The 21,975-nt window shown below is 36.2% G+C and overlaps 1 protein-coding gene across 1 annotated transcript in view; it reads right to left on the bottom strand.

The window, feature by feature from the left end:
* TMPRSS11D (transmembrane serine protease 11D) overlaps nucleotides 1-21,599 on the bottom strand; it is a 51,610-nt gene extending 30,011 nt beyond the window's left edge. The window contains exons 1-3 of the mRNA XM_053900718.1: nucleotides 21,533-21,599; nucleotides 3,109-3,230; nucleotides 860-978 (exon numbers count right to left, since the gene is read on the bottom strand). Coding sequence (XP_053756693.1) covers nucleotides 860-978; nucleotides 3,109-3,230; nucleotides 21,533-21,540 — 249 coding nt within the window. The 5' untranslated portion in view covers nucleotides 21,541-21,599. The remainder of the gene's footprint in view (nucleotides 1-859; nucleotides 979-3,108; nucleotides 3,231-21,532) is intronic.
* Between the last annotated feature and the right edge of the window lie 376 nt (nucleotides 21,600-21,975).

The following is a 21,975-nucleotide window of genomic DNA, read 5'->3' as shown; positions in this document are numbered from 1 at the left end:
CCCCAGCCATGAGAGTCCTCATTTAGATTAACTTAGTGGTTCCCAAAGTGTGGTCCTTGGACCATTAGCATCAGCATCACCTGGGAACTTAGAAATGGAAATTCTTCAGTTTACCCCAGACCTATTGAATCAGAGACTCTCACATCAGGGCCCAGAAATTTGTGTTTTGAAAAACCTTCCAGGTGATTTTGTTAATGTTTAAGTTTTAGAGCAACTGGACTAATTTATATTCTTAGGACTCTTTAAAAGGAAGGGTAAGTAAGCAACCTTGACACTGGTCAACTCTGACTCTCTGGGTGAAAGGTCACACACTGGTCCATGGTCATAAATGAATGCAAAGGGCCCACTTGTGAGGTTTCCTGGAAGGCCTCTTCAACTGAAAGCCCGAGCTTGCTTTGCATATTTTCTATGTATATCATTGAGCCAAAGTAGGGTGTTGTCTAACCTATGTTATTATGGACATGCAAACGTATCTTTTAACACCTGCTACCTGTGTGTTTAGTTGGATAAGAAAAAGGAAAGAAGGCAAAATGAAAAGGATTTAGAAAGGCAATCTCAAGGAGAGCAGTAAGAAATGCTCAACTTGTACAAACAATAGACTTCCACCCTTTGAAGTCATAATCATGTAAAATACTAATTTATTCAAGACTCTTCTAACACTTTCCACTTATGACTTAAAAAATGTAAAGAACCAGTATACTAGCAAATTAACTTGAAAAAATCACAAACATATCTTTCAGTATTCAGGGAAGAAAACAATATAGAGCATCTAGCAATTACAGATATATCACAAAATATCAGATTTATTATCAAATTTGTTTGATGATGGGATAAAGAGCAAAGAGAAATATTAACTTACCATAGATTCAATTCTTCCACTCAAATCCCTATATTCCTGTGTAGCTGGTGAATTTAACTGATTACTGTATTTGACATTTAGGATTTGAAAGCTGCTATGATAAAAATAAGACTTTTGATCTGTAAAACAAAGAAAAGGCAGAATCAATCTCACTGCTAAGTACTTTACTCTTTAGTTTGTTCAGGATTATGGGAGGCTATCTTACACAATTTAAAAAAAGTTGCTTCTCTTGGGGCGCCTGGGTGGCGCAGTCGGTTAAGCGTCCGACTTCAGCCAGGTCACGATCTCGCGGTCCGTGAGTTTGAGCCCCGCGTCGGGCTCTGGGCTGATGGCTCGGAGCCTGGAGCCTGTTTCCGATTCTGTGTCTCCCTCTCTCTCTGCCCCTCCCCGTTCATGCTCTGTCTCTCTCTGTCCCAAAAATAAATAAAAAACGTTAAAAAAAAAAAAAAAGTTGCTTCTCTTAAAACTCCAAACTTACTATAAATGTAACTATAATAAAATTATTCGTCTCTCTCTTTTTTAAATTGACAAAGCTGAAAAATTTAAAGATGTAGGAAAATCAGAACAGCATCATTTGTGAAATCAAACTGCTCAGAAGTATCATAATTTTCATTTTTACTATATTTTTGGGAGATTTGTGATTGCAGATTTATTCAAGAAATATTAATGAATGTCTATAATATGCTATTATTCATTTATCACTAAGGAATACCCAAAATAATTCTGAATAGTTTTTAAAATTATTTCAAATAATAATCTTTTTAGGGGTATTATTGACTTGTCATTAGTTTTTTATACTAAAACTAGAAAATAAGCCTTTGAACAGGATATCTAGTTGGTTGTCCAGTGTGAATTGTTTTCATCAAAAAAAGTCTTCCAGAGGACACATTCAGCTGTGTGAGGAAAATAAAGACTCCCAAAACACACTGTATACATCTTAGAAACATTATGAACAAGGGCATAACCTAACCTGTCTCAGGAAAATCCCTGCTTTCTTTTGATCATTCATATGCAATAACTAATGCAGAGAAATACTTCAATCAGGAGAAAGAGTTGGAGATCCTAGTGGAAGGGTAATGTATTCCTTTGTAGTGGAAGGACAAGCCTTTCAAGGGCTGTAAATGGTCACCCTCTGAGGAGGATTAACCTAGGTTCTGTTTGTGTGACAATATAGTACCATCAAAAGTGAAAATTCATTAATTTAATTGGAAACTTGAGATTTCTTTTTCCTGCCTCTGTAGTTCACCTAAGACATAGTTGACTCTGGGTGATTTGATAGCAAAATGTGGTAACAACTTTGTAATTAGATTGGCTGAGAAATATTATTCCTCACTACTGTTTTTTCTAATGTTGGTAATTTTATTGTGCCACTAGGAGTTTTTCAACTCTCAAATAAGCATTTTTGCCCATTTACAATAGAACATACAATAAGTTATGTTCTCTCTCTCTCCATATTCATGGATACCCACATATCTACACCCACACATATGATTTAAATGACTTAACACAATTGTAGCTGAAATAAAATAACCTCAAAGTACATTTATAAGTGATAAAATCAGATTATAGCCTATGTTATCTAGTGAAATTTGACATATTTACGTTAAAACATCTGAAAGGGATGTTCACTGAAATATTAAGGAGCATTGTTTATGAATGAGCAGGGTATATGTGTTCTTTATATTGTTTCTTGTCCATATGTTCTACATTTTTGTTATAATAGAGAAAAGTAAAAGAACAGATCTTTTTAAAAATTTGTTTTTTTCCCTTATCTTTCATAACTCTTCTCTTAACTAAGACTGTTTTATCAGAAAATAGATCATGAATTAACAAATAACTAGGTACATCCAATTTTTAGGTGTTGAAACTTAAAGTTCTTTGCAATATTTCACTTCTACAGTTTTATCAGGTTATTATATGAAGAAGGAAATCATGATATTAAGTGAAAAAACACAGTAAGCAAATTCTAGTGTCAGAAAAGAATCAAGAGACGTTTTTCCTTTGGCTAGAGTAATTCTTACCTGGGTAATAATGTTTATTTTAAAAAAACAAAAGAGACAGAGAGAGAAGAGAAAAGTACTGATCAAGGGAATATATAGACACAAACATGTATTTAGAGATATAGAAGACCCTCAATTAGGTTATATTAGAAAATAAAAGTGGCAATAAAAGAATGACAGACTTGTCATCTGAAGGTGTATTTAGTTATTTGGTCTAAAAAGTGGTACTTTTAGTCTTCTAGTACTTACCAAAGGCTAAAAAGTGGATGAGTAGAGCTATGGTCACTGCCAGGATTACCACTCCTGCCACAACAACGAAACCCACTACATAGGGATTCAGGAATCTTGAGGCTGATGGTACCCGTGCTGGCCTTAGAACAAGAGAAAATGATCAAAGACTAATTCTTTCACTTAGAGAAGCCATGATTTCAGTACTCATGATCATTATTGCCTCCCCAAGTCTCTTAGCCTATATGTGGTTCTATTTATAGGAAACTGCAGTGATTATTGATCAGAACATAATCCTGGAAATGAACCTGAACTAACATTCTCCTTAATAATTTTTCTTTCAAATTTCTTTCAGCACAGAACTGTTGACATTTTGGTAGTTGATAGAAAAATAAGTAAATCTGACCTATGCTTTGCACTTACTTTCCCTTCTTCTGTCAGTTGATGAAGTTCTCAAGAATAACAGCTAATTGTTCTGTTTTGCTGTAAGTTTTTCTAAGACCCTATGTTGGACACTTACTGTAGTAACCTCCCATAACTGGGCACCATCCCAGTGGTGTAGAGAAGATTAATCATTTTGGGTGGGGAGTGGGGGGAAGGGAGTCAGAACAGTAGCATTCCTCACTGTCATATTCTCCATATTATTAAAAGTGGGGTGTGAACAGAGGATAAGTGTTGAGATCCAGGAAGAGTAGCAAGCCCCTGAAATGAAGAACTGTACCAGCAGCAGCAGATTTGCATGATTTATCATTTTTCCCCCATGAATTTGTCAACTTCAGTGTGAGTCAAAAGATTTGTACGAATAGAGTACATGGTATTATATTGAGTATATAGTCCAGATGCTATCTTCTTCACCTACCTACAACCACATATACTTGCACGAGGGAGGTAACCAGAAGGGCTAAGTGTGAATTTCTGTTTTATCCCTTGTGTGCTTGGAGATCACACTGTCATTAATCTGAGACTTTCCTAGTCTGACAAATGGAATTAATAATATCTGCCTCACAAGCCATTTTGAAGATCAATGAAGTTATGTTATGAAATATATTTCTAGTTAAATAGGTTACCACTAGGCTGTGTGCCTTTGGAGGGAAGAGATAGTGTGCATGCTTATGTTTCAGACACTTTGCAGGGTGCCTGGCATAAATAGGTGATAAATACGATATTTATAAATATTTGTTGCATGTGTTAACTTATAAGCATGTGTCAGATTTAAAAGACTTAACAGAGCTGAAAAGCAGTTACATTTAGCCAGAATATAGTCTTTCATTTTTCCTATTTGTTTTGCCAATATTCTGGTATAAGTGTGAAAAGAATGCTCTGAGGGTCAGTGATTCCCAGACATTTAGGTTTCATTGCAGGGTTGCCTGATCTTGTTTGGGCTCTGCATAACTCAGAAACTTACAGAAGGGCACTTCCTGCTATTTTGCAATGTACCACCTGCACATTGTATTCTGTGGTTCTGGGACCAGTAACATTTCAAAAGATTATTGGAGGCAGACCTAGACTTGCCAACCTTCAATTCTGGTGAATAAACATGTTAAAAAAAAATAACCATGCTCAAACCTTATCATTTAAAGAAAGGACACTGAAGTACCTAGAAGTAGGAAGGACATAATCTCTGGCTATCAGAAAATAAATAACTTGGCTTTAGCCTTATGATACCTGTTTACTCTATTGCTCTTCCTTTGTTCATTTTGCTATACTGGTGAAAACTGACTGATGCTGGTCCAGAGTCCAATATTTGGAAACCACTACTGTGGTAAACTTCAAGTTGGAGAAAATTGGCACTTTGACATTTGCTGATTTTTGAGACTCCATTTACTCATCTTCTACCTTAGGTGGTCACTGTACCAATGACATGTGATCACAAATTCAGAGTTTGGCATTTGTGATTTCAGAAAATGTTAGTGGCTGCTGAGTAGTGGCAGAGCCAAAAGGAGACAGGTTTGGAGTCTAGGGTAAACCCAAAAACCTAATGGATTTTGGGCCAATGGATTGACCCTTCTCCTCAACCAGAGATGAACTAATGTGTTAAGATTTGTGAGTGTGGAGGGAGAAGTACTGAAAGATTAGGAGTAGGTTGGAGGCTGAAAAGAAAAGCCAAAGGCTCAAGTCAGCATATGCTTTAGCTTGGTTGAGCCTCCCATGGGAATGACTTTAGCACCAACTTTGCTTCAGTTCATGGAAAACACGTTAAACTCAATGACTAAAAAGCACCATGAAACATATGACTCAATAAATAAAGGGTGTGGAGCTCAAGTCATCTAATCTCACAAGCCATAATTAATTGCATAAGAATGGGTTGTTCCACCCTGTAGAAACAGCTGAAGAAATATCTTTCTTGTTGATAGTGAACCTTGTCATTGAACCTCTCTGTATGTGGCTGGTTACAAAGCTTATGCCAACACAGTCTAAATTGTGCACAATATTTACTTTGTAAACTAGTAGAGAAAACATGTTTGTAAACACTGAATTTTTACTCAATGCAGTGGAAATCTGTGCAAGAAAATACTTTGCTTTCAAAGCTTGTTCCTGATTAATGAGATTTTTAGTGCTTGCATTTAAACAGCAAAACAGATAATTCAGTTGTAACATGTTTAACCAGCTTCCCCCTCTCTTTGCTCTCTTATTGACTTGAAAACGTTATGTTAATGTTGGAAAATGTATTCCATACTTTTATCATGAGAGTCTAAGTGTCAGGCATTGTACATGTATATTGCCAATCTTCACAGTTGTAAAGCAGGTATTATGAACCCTGTTTTGAACATAGGAGAACTGAGGGTCAGAGAGTAAATAACTAAAAATTACTCAGGAATGGCAGAGCTGAAAACTGAAACTAGGTTTGTTTGAATCAAAGCACATGCTCTTCCTTTCATATACACCTCCTCCCTCACACTACAGGAGATAGGAAAGCTTTGGGACTTCTGTCTCTTCTGACTTCACTTGGGGGAAGCAAAGGGGATCAACATATACTGAGAGGTAGGACTGTAGTAAGTGTGCAATAAAATAATTGTTGATTTAATTTTAATTTGAAAGTAAGTCTTACATTAATATATCAAATTTATATAGGACTACTGTAGTAATTAATCTTTGCTATTGACACATACTTACAACCATTATAGGGCTGTGGATTAATAGAGCCATTGGCAATAATTTCCATTATCTGAAAGAATGGAGGAAAACAGTGACAGGGTAACTGCAAATTCAGATGCACATGATATGTATATAAAGGACTTTTAGACAATTTTGTGTCCTTTTAAATAAGATTTCAGATATCTTAGTAACAAAGGTTTGGTCCACAGTTGTCTTCTACGAAGCATTCTTCCTGAGTAATCATACTTTATGTTACGGTTTTAGCAAACGTTCTATAGGATAATATTTTCTAGGATAGATCTTTAGCCCAGACCTCTGTTTTTGAGCTCCATGCCATTACTGCCAATTATCACCAGACATCTTATGGATGTTTTAAAACCTCCTTAAATATAGCAGTTCAGTTCAAAACTGAATTTTCTCCCCAGCACTACACTTACTCTGCACTGTTTCTAAAATTGGTGAATGTCACTGCTATCTACCTTGTATTCTAAGTTGGAGACCTAGGAATTAGCTGCACCTGCTCCCTCTTAGTCACTTTCCACATTCAAGAGATCACCAAACAGTGCTTATCTTATACCTAAATTTTTTTCCTATTTTAATCTATTTTGTTCTTAATTTTGACTGTTATCACCTGACTTATATTGCTTGAAATGCCTCTTAACTGGTCTCCCTTCTTCCATTAACTGCTCAATCACTAATTAGTTAATGCAAGAAGAAACCAAGAGAAGAATGATTCTGGTGGAGGGAACAGCAGGCTCTGAGCCAGGAGCTCACCTGGTAAATCTGAAGAAGAGCAAGGGGTGGGGGGGGCAGCTGGACTGGGGTGGAATGAGCAAGGCAGAGGTAGAGGGCATGAGAGGGAGATAAGAGTAGGAGTCAGCGGTGGGGCCGATCTTTTAGGGCTTTTCATGTAAGGCCTTAGGTCTGCCTTCTGAGTCAAATAAAAAGTCTTTGAGGTTTTGAGCAAAGGAGTGACATCAGATCTATTTCTTTAATAGGATCACTCTGGGTGATAGGATGGAGGGCAGATAACTTGTCATTCAGTAGTTGAGGTGGGCATGATAGTAGTTGAGACAAGCATGGGAGCAGAGGAGGTGGTAAGAGAAATGTCAGAGTTTGGATATATTTTTAATTTAGACCCTAGAGGATTTGCTGATGATTCATTTATGAGATATGGGAAAGGAAGGGCTCTAGACTGAATTCAGGATTTTTGTTTCTTTCCAATCAACCCTTTAAAATCCTTCCAGGGAATTTTTGAATTTAAATCTTAGGTTCTGACTTTCTCCCCCTCCCCTATCTCATTTGAAAATTTATCTATAGTTTGTCAAGCTCCTCAGGATGGCATCCAAACCTTCCACGTGGCATTGAAAGCTCTTCATAGTCACCTCTGCAGCTTCATCTTCTGTCGTATCCTCATGTGCCCGCTTAACCCCAGCCAGACCAAATGGGACAGCCACGTCAGTGTGATGACCCTTTGTCTAGAAAATGTGATACCTCAACTTCCTGGCAGATTTCCCTTTTATTCGGAAGATAATTTAACCATCTTTATTTTCCCTCCAGGTAGATGCCTTTTTCTCCCCTAGCTTCCCCTCATCTGATCTCATAATGTCCAATGAATTTCCCTCTTCTAGTCCTTATCCCTTCATGTGGGAAACAACGATCTTCTTCCCTGCACCCACCTCCAGGCTGTATCTCATGAAAAGTAGACCTGCATCTTGTCTGTCAGGACATGCCCCATCCCTAACATAATACCCATCCCAGAGTCGGCATCAGGTTTGTTTATGGGAAAAAATGATGAGTGACACTGCAAAGAAGGATTTAAAAATAATTTATAGTTTGGAAGGACTTCATATAGGATTGTGTGATGTGCATTTTTATTTTAAATACTGACAAAATGTAGATTGGAGAATAATCTCTGCCATCTAATGAGTGCTTACCATGTACCTGGCACTGTATTGACTTTTTCTACATCATTGAATTTAATCCTTGTAAATAACCCTAGTTTACAGATGATGAAATAGAGGCTTACTTACTCAGCTAGTAAATGACAGAGCTGGAATGTGAATCCAGGTCTGTCAAGCTCAAACTGCAAATGTCCACATCAGATGGGAGGAGATTTTTATGTTAATTATCATGTTGTTGTTATCCATTTCTATCGCCTACCTTATTGCTGATGCTAAGAAATGGAAAGTTCAAAATATATCTATAGACTTTGTGTTACAGGATATACAAACACGTATATTTGAATATATATGTGTGTGTATTTACATTATGCATTGGAGTATGAAGACTCTGAAATGGTTCCACTAGGCAGGCAGTAGACATCTAATTCAACGTTTTAATTTTTTTAGGTTGAGAAACACTTTGTTCAAACAAGGTCTTGCTTGCAAGTTCAATAATGGGAAACAGATTAAATGGAATAGCTTTTCTGTTTGAATTTGGGATGGGAGAAAAGGATCCCCTGCTCCTATTTCCAGTAAATTTTCACTGATCTAGTCCAACATCTATCTATCTATCTTTCTTTCTTTCTTTCTTTCTTTCTTTCTTTCTTTCTTTCTTTCTTTCTTTCTTAAATTTTTCTGTTCTTGATAAACTTAGGCACAAGAAAGAGAGACACAAGAGGATTATTCCCGTTACACAACTAGATGATGGCAGAGTCATTGACACAGTTTTAAGACTTCTTGAATATATTTATTTCATTAAACCATGGTGCATTCTGAAAACTCTAGGTTAATTTGGAAGGTAAGAATCTTATCCTTGAATCACAAACCCACACCACTTTATGTGTGTGTACCTTTGGAATGCACTACATGACTTTCTTTTAAATCAATGATTTACTTGCCAATTTATTTTTCTCTTGGGTAGCATTGAAATAAGTTTATATTCCTTGGAGATATAAATCACTTTATGCTTCCTGAGGCTACGGAGGCTGGGCAAGTGATGGAGGACCTGAGCTAACTTATGTAATACTTTGATGAGAATTAGGAAAAGGCAGCTTTTCTGGGACACAGAGAAAATTATGAAAGCTGCTCCTTGGGCTGCATGCAGCAACACTCTGGGACAGACAGCTTTCCAGGGAGCACAGCCTCCATCTCAGCTTCCAATCTTCCCCCGAGCCATGCAATTTAGTGCATTGCACAAACTTCACAACTGTATATAGCAGACCTGAAATGATGTGCTGAAGTCCTGGAATCTGTTATTTGTAGGGAAAGTCAATCCAGGATTCAAATTCTTCTCACCAAATTTGCAAGTTCATATGAACAAATGACTAATAGGTAGAGGTGTGTGTGTGTGTGTGTGTGTGTGTGTGTGTGTGTGTGTGTGTGTGTGTGAAGTCGTGGAGTTGGGAGTTGATGGTTTGTAAGACCCTGCTGCCAATAAAGCTAAGAGTGTGGTCTCAATTCCTTCACTGGCTTGTTAAGTTTTTTCTTTCTTAGGACTCAGGCTATACTCTGGAACTCAGCCTCTTTTAAATAAATTGAGGTCATAGAATGAATCCCATGAGAGAGTGTGGCCCCAGGAGGAAAAATCTACCTTTACTGTTGAGGGAAAAAATAAATGCCTTTCCTAATGGTGCTCTATTCATACTTTGTCTAACTGGTCTTAAACTTGAAGGATTCATTTTCATATACTGGAAGTCCATGGGCATTCTTTTTTCATTTTATTATTTTTATTATAGCATTGAAATGTATTTCAAGATAAGTTATCACAATTATTAACTGATTTAGAAAAATTTCACTGGGTCCTAGTGATTGAGGCTGCATTAAACAACTACTAGAGAAAGAAAATATTGTAAATTATACTTCATCATAGTGTATTAAATCTTAATTTATTTGGACCCTGCTAAGTTGAAAAATAGTTTAATTTTGTAATATTTTCAGTTTTGTTAATAGTGTTCACTTTATGTTTCTGTAATAAGTAAGGCAGGCATTTAAATTTTTGTAATTAAAAATTATTTCTTCTTTTGTGAGATTTCCTTAACATCAGCCATGTTTTTGAAATAGAAGATTTGAGATATGAAAGATTCCTTTAATTGACTTTAAACTTCTGAGCATAGTGTTCAGTTCTCTCATTGTAAAAGATTTCTAAGGGGAATATGGAAAAAGACATGCAGATTTACACTGTAGAATCAGTCTTGTGTAATTATTAATAGAAGATGTCTGAAGACTCCTGACTTACAGAGTCAGTTAAGGACTTGGAGGCATATTCTGTTTACTGCCCTGCTATACTTAATATACACTCGCTTTTATAAGGAAAGTAATCTTTGCTGGAACTCTACAGCTGCCCAAAGGGTGGGTTCTTGCTTCCATCACGGAGATTATGGAGCCTTCTCAGTGTGCAAATGGGCACAGTGGCATTATGGTGGATGGTAGCGTGGTGTATAAAGGTGAGCTACCTAGGTGATTTGAAAACAACAGAACAGATGGAAGTATTTCTTCTCAAACTTCATGATGCTGACATTTTAAGTGTATTTCTCTAGAAATCATCAAATCCACAAAGTTATGGGAGCAATGTTTTGTTGATTCAATCATTGCAGAAGAATATACGCCTAGTATTTCACCAACAGTCATGACAGAGAAATTCCTGACCCAGGTTACCTATCTCCTTGATAATTAATGTTAGGGAGAACCTAGTGTACTATAGAGGGCACTGCTGTTCAATGTTAGTATTCCTTCTGAGTTCTAGAAAGTGTAATTATTGACAGAGCTATTGAACCTAGAGCAGGTTCTAAGCAAGAAACAATTATTTAGTTGAAGATTTGTTTCTTTGTCTATTTCCCTCCAAATAGAATTTTTTTACCTATCTGGTTTGAGTTTTCAATAAACAAGTTTTATTTTCTGCCTTCATTCTCTTCTTTCCCTTCTTTTCCTTTCCTTTTTTTCCTTATTTTTGGCTGAAGATCTGTAACCTTTATTGGCACCAACATTATTTGCCAACTTTCTGAAAATTACAAGGAAATATTCATGGCAGTATACATATGTGATATTTTATTGTCAAAGTGCTCTTTGGGAAATGAGTAGTTTAAAAAATTTAAACTTAAATGTATCTGTTGCAGTGATGAAAATGTTCCGAAATTGGATTTTGGTGCTGGTTGTACAACTCCATAAATATGCCAGTAACCACTGAATCATACACTTAAACAGGTGATATTTATGTTCTGGAATTACATCTCAACAAAGCTGTTAAAAAATTATATCCATATTTTATTGATTATTAACTTATTGCAGTAACAAAATTACCAAACTGTCAGAGAATAATTGACAGAGTGGCTTAAACTCACAGAAGCAGAAAAGTTCTCAATAATCCATTCAGTTCAAGTTTCTTTTTTTTAAAAAAAATTTTATTAGTTTTCTTTATTTTTGAGAGGCCAAGAGAGACAGAAAGCATGTGGGGGTGGGGCAGAGAGAGAGGGAGACACAGAATCAGAAGCAGGCTCCAGGCTCTGAGCTGCCAGCACAGAGCCCAATGCAAGGCCTGAACTCACGAACCATGAGATCAAGACCTGAGCCGAAGTCAGTCGCTCAACTGACTGAGCCACCCAGGCGCCCCAATTCAGTTCAAGTTTCAACGCCATTGCCATGCAATTCTCAGTGAAGTATTGGAATACAGTGGTGTATTATTGTTGATAGCAAGTGATTTGTTACAAATAATAGTTAAAGCATCAGAGTTTTGAAATAATTTACTTCTTACACAATTTAGAGTCGATAATTCTGGCATAACATTCCTCTTACTGATTTGCGTTTTCTTATGTTTTTGGGTGGAGTTACAAGTAGTGCATGGTGAATTGCTTATAAGCCTGGTTAGATCCCTGGGGGTGTGTCACACATATTACTATCATATGTCAGGGTGGGGAAAAAAGGCCAAGAAATCCCAGAAAAAAAAGCTTATATTTAAATTCAAGTTGAGATGTGACAAAACCCATTTGCTCTTTGCACATTCCCTAATACTGCTGATTCTTTCTTCCCATATGCACCCTAAACTCACTAGATATTAGAGTTTTCCCAAGCTTATTTGAGCACAGAAGTATTTATTCCTTGAAATACCTAACATTTTGAGGATCACAATGTTCCCAGCACTCAGTTAAGAAAATGCTGCTCTGTGAGTTCTAACTTGCCCAAGGCATTAAGTGTTTCTGCAGGAGAGCATGGGAACTATTGCACTCCCAGCTTAGAAGACACGCTTATTCATATTTAAATATACAAGGAGGCTTCTTGCTGTGCCTCTCTCTCCGTTTTGGGAGGGGCAGAGAGAGAGGGAGATACAGAATCCAAAGCAGGCTCCAGACTCTGAGAGGTCAGCACAGAGCCTGATGTGGGGCTTGAACCCATGAACTGTGAGATCATGACCTGAGCTAAAGTTGGATGCTTAAGCAACTGAGCCACCCAGGCGCCCCCTGAATTTAATTCTAGTGGCTTATTGCCCAGTTTGTCTACAGAAGCAGAGGAAAGAATTGACATTCTCAGTATTATTTTCCCATGATGGTTTTATGTCATAATGAAATGAACAGAATTCCAAGGTCACTGATCCTAATATTTTTGAGGCCTACACAATAGAATATGTCCCTTGGAGCTTAGGAAAAATGCAGACATATGGTTTATGTTGGGAAACAATATGTATAGTGGGGGTAGAACATTGTTGAAGTGGTCAGAAAAACTGCTTGACGTGAGGCAAATCACCCCTCTGGACTCCAGTTTTCTCTGTTGTCATTGAACAAACAATCAGTGAATTTACTTGTTACCTTCACACTGTTCTTTCCTCCTTTACAAGGGTGGCTCCTTCTAAATTTCCATGACCACTCTATTAGTAGGTTTCCTTACCTTTACTGCCCACGCTGTTTTTCCAAACACTATTTCTTAAGAAAGTCTGTCTGCTTACAAGGTCCTATCCATCTCCCATCTTCATATCCCTGCTTCCTAGTAGACGGTAAGCACCATGAGAGGCAGCAGTTAAGAACATAGGTTCTGAAGGTGGACAAACTGGGTACAAATTCCACTTCTGCTATTTGCTTACTATATGAACGTGGGAACTCACCTAATTTCTCCTTAATGTCCTTACCTGCAAACTGAAGATACCAATAGTACCTCCAGACTTGTGAGGACAAATGAGTTAAGCATTTGTTAACACAGCTAGAATTACATCTGGCATTGGGCCCTGTGTTGATGCTTGGTCAATCAAATAAATGAGGGCAGGCACTGCTTGTAATTAATTCTCCACTGTATCTCTCAAAGTTTTTAATGGTCTGTTGTTTAAGTGGAGCTGTACAGGGATGAGGCCCTGTTTACTCTGTGAACATGGCTCCTAACATGGGCATGAAGAGCCACACACATAGGGGTTCTTTTCTGTCTCCTGAACCAATGCATCCATTTACTGGGTTTCTTCTATTTTTATATAAGTATTCAATGAAGCATTAGCCCTGTCCAGAAGCCTGTATTTTTAATTGCTACACAAGTAATATAAGATAATGTAAGATAGGGGCGCCTGGGTGGCTCAGTCGGTTGAGCGTCCGACTTCGGCTCAGGTCATGATCTCACAGTTCATGGGTTTGAGCCCCGCATCGAGCTATGTGCTGACAGCTCAGAGCCTGGAGCCTGCTTCGGATTCTGTGTCTCCCTCTCTCTCTGCCCCTCCCCTGCTCGCACTCTGTCTCTGTCTCAAAAATAAATAAACATTTAAAAAAAAAAGACAATGTAAGATAATATCGTACAATAGTGATATGACTTTTGTAATCAGACAGACCAACTGATGGCTGGCAAGTGATAAAACCTCTCTGGGCCTTAGTTTTTCCCCATTTATAAAATGAAGACAATCACATGCCAAGGAGGGCTGTGAGATTAAATGGGATACTATTTGTAAAAGTATTTAGAACTCTGGCCTGTGTTCAATAAATGGTAAATTCTACATTCTTCTTTTAGGTAGAACCCAGCTTTAGCTGCAAATAATATATTTTCTTTATTATGGCATTTCTCAAGAGTGGTAACATTCTGTATGATCACAGAATGTTAACAATGGAAGAGAATTTCAGGAATAACCACTCTGACTTCCCGTTGTGCAAAAGAATAAACTGATCTACAGAGAGTTTAAGTGCTGCTATGAAGCCTCTTGACTTTGTCAGTGCCCCTTCTTTGTTATTTTATTGTTTTTTTTGCAACCCAGGACATGGTAGGCACTCTATTAACAGTGTTTATTAAATAAACGTTAGGAAAATCAATAGCTATTGAATACTTACAATGCCCTTCTGCTAGGCATTGGGGACATCTTAAAAATGGCCAAAGAATTGTCTTTGCCACGAGGCAGTCCTGTCTTTCTGAGGAAGGCTAGGACATATCTGGTAACAGCGTTTGGTACTATTGACAGTTCCTTTTTTTATTGAAACACTGTCTTTTTTTTTTTTCTCCCATGATTTCACACTCTAGCTTTCTGGTTTCTCCTCTTAAATGTCTTGTTGGCTGCTTCTCCTGTATTCAGCCTTAGGTGTCTTATGTTTCTTCATGCTCTGTCTGGGTATTCTCTTTTCTCTCTAGCTGATCTCATGCAATCAGCTTCAATTACCATCTAAACCAACAGCTCTCAAGTGTTTGTGTGCATGAGAATCAACTGAAAAGCTCGGAAAAACAAAAGATTCCTGTATCCAATATCCAGGTAAACTGTTTCAGTGGGTCTGGTCTTGCTACTCAGAAACCTTCATTGTTTTTTTTTAATTCTTAAATTTTATTTAAATCCAAGTTAGTTAACGTATAGTATAATAATGATTTCAGGAGTAGAATTTAGTGATTCATCTCTCAAATATAACACTTAAGTGCCTTAGGGGATTCAGATAGAGATTATACACTCTGAAATACACACTCTGAGAAACACTGATCTACACATGATTTTCAAGCCAAAGTCTTCAACTACATCCTTTACATATTCTCACTTGGTGTCTAGAACTCAGCATTTCTAAAGCTGAATTTATTGTCTTCTCCCTTTTAGCACTTGTAACCTGTTTCTGCCCCATCAAACAGCCCATTGTTGGCATTTCTTTTTCAGTAAATGATACCAATATCTCTCAAGTTACTCATGTAGAAAAACTGAAAGTCCTACTCAACACCTCTCTCTCTCTTTTTTTTTTTTCAAATTTGCCTTTTCATGTTTTTTATTTATTTTTATTTTTTATATAATTTATTGTCAAATTGGTTTCCATACAACACCCAGTGCTCATCCTCAACACCTCTCTCATCCCCAGTCAAGTGCCAGTGCCCATCCTTTCTGCTTCTTATGTCTGTCTCTAGTTTTATCGGCACTCCCACCACATTTGTCCATTCCATCTTCATTTTTTTTTTTCTGAAATACTGCACTAGCCTCCAACTGGTCTTCCTTCATCAATGGGTGTCTCTCCTTTCCCCAAGGATCATTATCTGCAGACAGCCAGAATGGTCTTTTAAAAATCCTAACATAGTAGTGTCTCTGCCCTCACCAAATCTTTAACAGTTTTACATTTCTGTCAGGATATAATCCCAACTCCCTTTTATGGTGTTTAATGACTAGCATAATCTGTTTCATGCCTGCACTTAAGTTTCTGATTAAATAATACTCCCTTAGAGAAACCTTCCATAAATGGCTAGTTTCCTCTATTACAATACTTATTTTAATATCATCCTATTAAAAAAGTAAAAATGAGACCACATATTTTCATATCAATCACTGATAAAGGTTGTCTCCTGGCCAGAAAGTTTGTGATTTTCAACAAAGACTACCTTTTGCTCTGTTGAGATTTCCATAGAATAAATATGTTCAATGAAAATTGCTTCAATTTATCTTAATTAATAAAAGCCACCCCTAAGCTTTTTTCTGTAGTACTTACCACAACTATAATTAGATAGGTACTTGCTTGTTTAAATTTTTTAGTGCCTGTCTTACCAATAAACAGCATGAAAGCAGGGTCAAGTCCTTTCAGTTCCATTCTGTATGTCTAGCACCCCACACGGTTTCAGTGCCACTATTAGGCACTGAAAAAGTGGGTATTTTTTAAATGGATGAATAATGAATGAATGAATGCAGTATCCTTTACGGAGTATAAATATCATAAAAGACTTAAAGATAAAGTGCATGGATATGTAGGATTCAAAATGGCTTATTTTGCCACATTGAATTAAAACTTGTTTTCAAGCAAGAACATTTTGGGTTTCCCAATGAATGATTGAGGACTTGAGGGAACAGTACTTGCCCTTGGAAACCATAAGCTTACATAGTAGTGAAAACCATGGAACTAGTTGGAATTATACAGAAAGTAAGTATAGCTACAGAAGAGAAATTGTACCTCAAATTACTCAGAATTTGGGCAATAGGAAAATGAAAATAATCCAATAACATAAATTCAGAAAGTTTGACCAATGGGATAGGATTAAATTCAGGAGACAATGGTGTTTTGGAAGCTTTATGAAGATCGTGTTTCAAGGAAGGAATGATCTACTCTGGAGCTATTAAGTAAAAATGAGTGTTGAGACCTGACCATTGGATTTTGCAATGCAGACAATCTCTGAAGATCTGGACAAGAGCTATTTCAGAGCCATAGGGAAGAGAAACTTTTTGCAGTGGGACAAGAGAGAGTAGGTTAAAGATAAATATGCACACACTCTGTGATCCAGAAAATCCATCTTCAGGAGAAACTCTTGCACACTTGTACCACAGGATTCATTTGAGAATGTTTAAAGCTACAGTATTTGTAATGGCAAAATACCATAAGGGTGGCTATGTAAGTTAGAATATATTCTTACAATGGAATATCATATCGCTTGTGAATGAATAAATTATTACTACCTACTTTATTAAAACATAATTTTGATTCCATTTATATTAGTTTAAATGTAGGTAGAACTAAATTATATGTTATTTGGGGATCTATCTATGAGCAGTAAAATCACAAAGAAAATCAAGGACATTTAGATAACATGCCAGATAACAGATTGGGCCAGGTCGGGAGAACACAGTCAGTAGACAGGATGCAGTTGGGGAGGGGCCACAGTCTTCAAAAATACTGGTGATGCTATTTTTCTTAATAAATGATGACTGCCTTGAGGCTCATTTTAAAAATTAGTCTTTATGCAATATATTTCACAATAAAAAATTTAAAAAAGAAAAGTAGTGAAGAAGGAAATAGAAATGGAGGCAGTGTGTCTAGACAAACCTTTGGCAGAGTTTTGCTGTTGAAGGGAGGAAATGAGAAATAAAGCACTAGCTGGAGAGGGAATGTAGGTCTAGGAAGGATTTTTTTGTTTTTTGTTTTTTAAACTGGAAATCGTATGGGAGTATTCCAGCAGAGAAACAAATGGTAAGCTTTAATTCATTCTTTGTAATATTAAACTCAGGCAGCTATCCTGGCTAAGAAGTAAGATTATCTGGGTAAAAATTTGTCTAGGTTAGAAAAAATATGTTCGATGGCTGTTTTTAATATATTTCCTTAAAGCTTGAGGTTACTTATCCTTTTATTAATCACTGAAACACTTGTTCATATCTCTGGCAAATGGATACTATAAGTATTCAATAGAATCTGCCATTTTCTTTCTGCTGAGTTAGTCATCCATGTGTAAACTTCCCCAAAGTCAATCTTATTTTCAGTCATTTTGGATAGTTATCCAATGAATGGCTTTAGACTTGGAATGGTGCTTCTATTTTACATATCATGAACATATGCTGTATTTAGACTTAAAGCATACTTTGAAAAACTATGACGTTTTCTTTGCTCAAGAGAATGGGATCCTTGTAGTTGGAGAAATTGGATTTAAGGAATTGGATTGAATATCTTAAATTTCCTTATAATAGTAGATGTTGATTCATGACTTATTTTAGGGGTATCAACCGTAGCCATGTTGGGGGCTGAAGCAGCATAAAATCAGGTAAGTAACAAATTTCTAGGAAATAACTTGGCAGTGCCTTCTAGAGGACAAATTGAAAATGGACATGAGAGGGGCGCCTTGGTGGCTCAGTCGGTTAAGCGTCCGACTTCAGCTCAGGTCACGATCTCTCAGTCCGTGAGTTCGAGTTCGAGCCCCACGTGGGGCTCTGGGCTGATGGCTCAGAGCCTGGAGCCTGCTTCCGATTCTGTGTCTCCCTCTATCTCTCTCCCTACCCCATTCATGCTCTGTGTCTCTCTGTCTCAAAAATAAATAAAAACGTTAAAAAAAATTTCTTTTAAGAAAATGGACATGAGAGAATTTGTTGGAGAATATATGATCCTAGGTGACTTAATTGTAGCCTACCTCCTATGTATTGTAATGCCATGTCCCCACCTCCCAGCATGTACCACCATTAGAAAAAGTCTGGCCAAGTGTGGCAAGTGTTTTGGTATGCAGCCTGGGGGTTTTGTGGGCAAAAACTTGAACTTTAAGTTCACTATTTTTGGGTGCTGTGTCTGTAAAGATAAGTTGATACCCACTTGTCTAATTTCTATTAAGACATATATTCTTTGCTAATGATTTATAATTTAAAGCATGGTTTATGAAAGTTAAAATAGCAATTTGTAAAGCAGGATTGAAGCAACAGGCAGAGTTTGGAATATGTTTTTGACAGATATGGCTTTTTCCTCCTACTTTTGTCTCATGTTGTTTTGAGCTGGTAGAAGGCAGAGCACCTGATTGGCTTCGGCATGTCTGTTTAGACAGTTCATTGTATCACAAGCACAGACAAATGGGAAGAAAATGGAAATAGGATCTGTTATGGTTTAAGGCTTTCTGCTAAGACTTGTCTGTTCCTGAGCTGAGATATGCTCCCTTACCTTTAAGTCTTTCCTTAAACTACATTCTGAATTCCAGCTTATAAATCTTTATCCTGTTTTCCAAACTGTATTTCATACTTTCTATGTAATCTAGTGGACATAGATAGACACTCCTTGTGTAAACTTGACAAAATCTGGAATACCCAAGGATTTAAAATGAATAATTATTATATCATGATAACATAGCTGTACAGATTCTTGGGCCCTGTGGTAGGATTTCTTTCTTTGGAGAGGGGTGAACAAGGTAGATGAAGATAGGAACACAGCATTTTTGCAACCTTTAGGAAAGGACAACCTGGAGGGGTCTGGGGGGTTAATGTATATATAAAAGTAATCAAACCATTCAAGAGAGCCCATTCTCAACCAAAATATATCACAGAATTTACCTAGAAATATACCAAAAATTCCCTAAAAATTGCCTACAATTACCTGAAAAACATATTACACTTTTATTTCCCTTCTTTTACCCAATTTGGATACCATGCTTTTTCAGAGCATATGAAGGAATTGGAAAATCGTGGAGTTTGAGATTTAAATTGGAGATAGTATGGCATGAGTTTATGCTGATGGGAATATTCTAGCAGAGAAGGAAACTGTATGTTTTAATTCATCCCTTGTAATGTTAAACTCAGGCAGATGTCTTGGCTTTAAAGTAAAATTGTCAGAGTGAAAATTTGCCTAATTTTTAACTCCCCAGCCCATTTGAATACTCTTTCACCTTTCCACTGAGAAGTCTACTCTTTATTCAGGTTGACAGAAGGCACTAGTTTTTAGGCATGGATCCTCAAATTGGTAGATGAGAATCCATAAACTATTTTCAAAATTTCATCAATTTGGCATGGTAACTCTGATGATCTCATTCTCATAAAAACCAACCAATCCATGGGATGCCTGGGTGGTTCAGCTGGCTGAGCATCTGACTCTTGATTTCAGCCCGGGTCATGATATATGAACCCAACCAATCCATGAACAAAACTAATTGGTAATTATATATATTTTAGGTTAAAAAAGGAGCACAGATTGATTTTTTGTAGTTCAGGCTATTTAAAAGATAAAATATTTCAGACTGTGATCTGTAGAAATCAAGGCTTCAAAGAAGAGTCTTTTGTGATTGGAAAATTTGGTTCTGATTGAGTGTCGTATTTCACGTAGGGTGGATCAATTTAGGAATTAGATCGAGGTATTCTGAAATTGTACACTCTTTTATTATTTGCATTGTTTTTATATCTTTCTATATTTTCCTTTGAATGATATTTTGATGCACCTTTAGCTCCTTATAAGGGCCAATTTTTGAAAAATTAGAGAAATTTCTTTACAAAATTAAAATAAAAATGTTTCAGCCAAATGCACTTCAAACTGTATTTTGATTACCAAAACAATGTTACATTGTTATAGATAGTTTAAAAATAATGGAAAAATGTAATTAATAAGCTTACCACTTTAATACAACAAGCATGATTAGTAGTTAGCATTTTATATTCCTCAATAGACTTTCTCACATGTAGAGCTCTGTGATGTGATAGTCGATGAGTAAATACAACTCTGTGACTTTTTGCATACAGTGAGGACAGATACAATGTATAAATTCATAGATTTTAAACCCTTTTAATGAATTCATCATATCCATTGAGTATGAAATTATTTTATTTATATATTATTCTTTATTGTTGTTAGAAACTTACATGGTTACCTATTTTTCATTTGTGTATTTATATATATTCAAATGCACATAATTGTATATATATTTTATTAAAATGATCTAAGTTTTCATTGAGTTTTCTAAAGTTTGGTAGATTTAAAGTAAACTCAACTACACTTAATGTAGCCAATCTATTTCTAATGTTTTTATTTAGCACATTTTTTAAATGACTTTTTAAATGGCTTAGTATCAGGTTTTTCTGTGTTCATGGAAAAACAAAATGAACAATAGGTATAATCATAGATACACATATAAACATATCAAATTGTATAGTGATTTTTGAGATTGTACGATCTGATTTTGGATTAGACCAGTTTGTTGCTCCTTTTATGTAAATGTGTATGAAAATAACTATTCATTAAAAAGAAAACTGAACAAGTACTATTTTTTTCTTAAGTATCAATAACAATATACTTGAAAATAAGGATATGGTAAGTTTATGAAAAGTAAACAAATACTATCTTATTTTCTTAAAGAAGACTTCAGGTTTCAGGTTCATTACATATAGCTAGTAGCTATACAGAAGTCAAAATACAGAATCATGGAAAAATTTTAAAACAACAGAAGAATTTTTTACTGATTACATTTTTAAAATCCACTCATCACTTTTTGAAAAGTTAAGCATGAGAAAACAAAAACACTTCCTTATTTAAAGATATGTTTTCATAATCCTAAGCCGTCTCTTTAGGTTTACTAATTTTGTAAAAAAAAATCAGTCAGCCAAACACCTTATTTAAACAACATCAAACATATTATTTAAACAATATCTATAAGTTTCAGTGAAGTTTCTGGAAAAGATTGTTAGACACAGCCAAAATTTCTTCAGCTTCTGTATGTTTTTCACATGCTCTAAGATATAATAAAACTTCTAAAACTACAGAGACAAAAACGGGACTTACCTATACATTTTAATCCTTAATAATGAAGAGGTCCTTTCTTCTGCCTATCCAACTTCTCTGAGATTTCTACTCAAATGAATGACTCTATGTATTATGTGTGATCTATGAAGGAGCTGAAAACAAAGGAGGAAATCCCACGTAATTAAAATCTAACTTGTTAAACAAGTCTGAAGGAATCAACTTGAACCAATAGTATGACTTGTAGAATGGAGTCAGAAACAGGGAATTTCACAAATCAGTAAGAATTTTATTTATTCTGGTAAATTGTGACTAAACATGATAACAGGTGATAGGCATTTTGTTTTGCAAAAGCTTTCGACTACTCCACACGCTCTAGTCATTTTTAATTCAAGAGTTTATGACACTCTTGCCTGTGTTATATTGTTATACACTTCCTTCTTTGCCACAGCAAGCTGAGGATGATCAGAAAATATTTTCCAAGC

This window comes from Panthera pardus, unplaced genomic scaffold, assembly GCF_024362965.1.
Source record: "Panthera pardus isolate Hobbes unplaced genomic scaffold, ASM2436296v1 HiC_scaffold_13, whole genome shotgun sequence".
Lineage (NCBI taxonomy): Eukaryota > Metazoa > Chordata > Mammalia > Carnivora > Felidae > Panthera > Panthera pardus.
The sequence above is the reverse complement of the archived record's forward strand: the minus strand, read 5'-3'. Positions and strand labels throughout refer to the sequence as shown.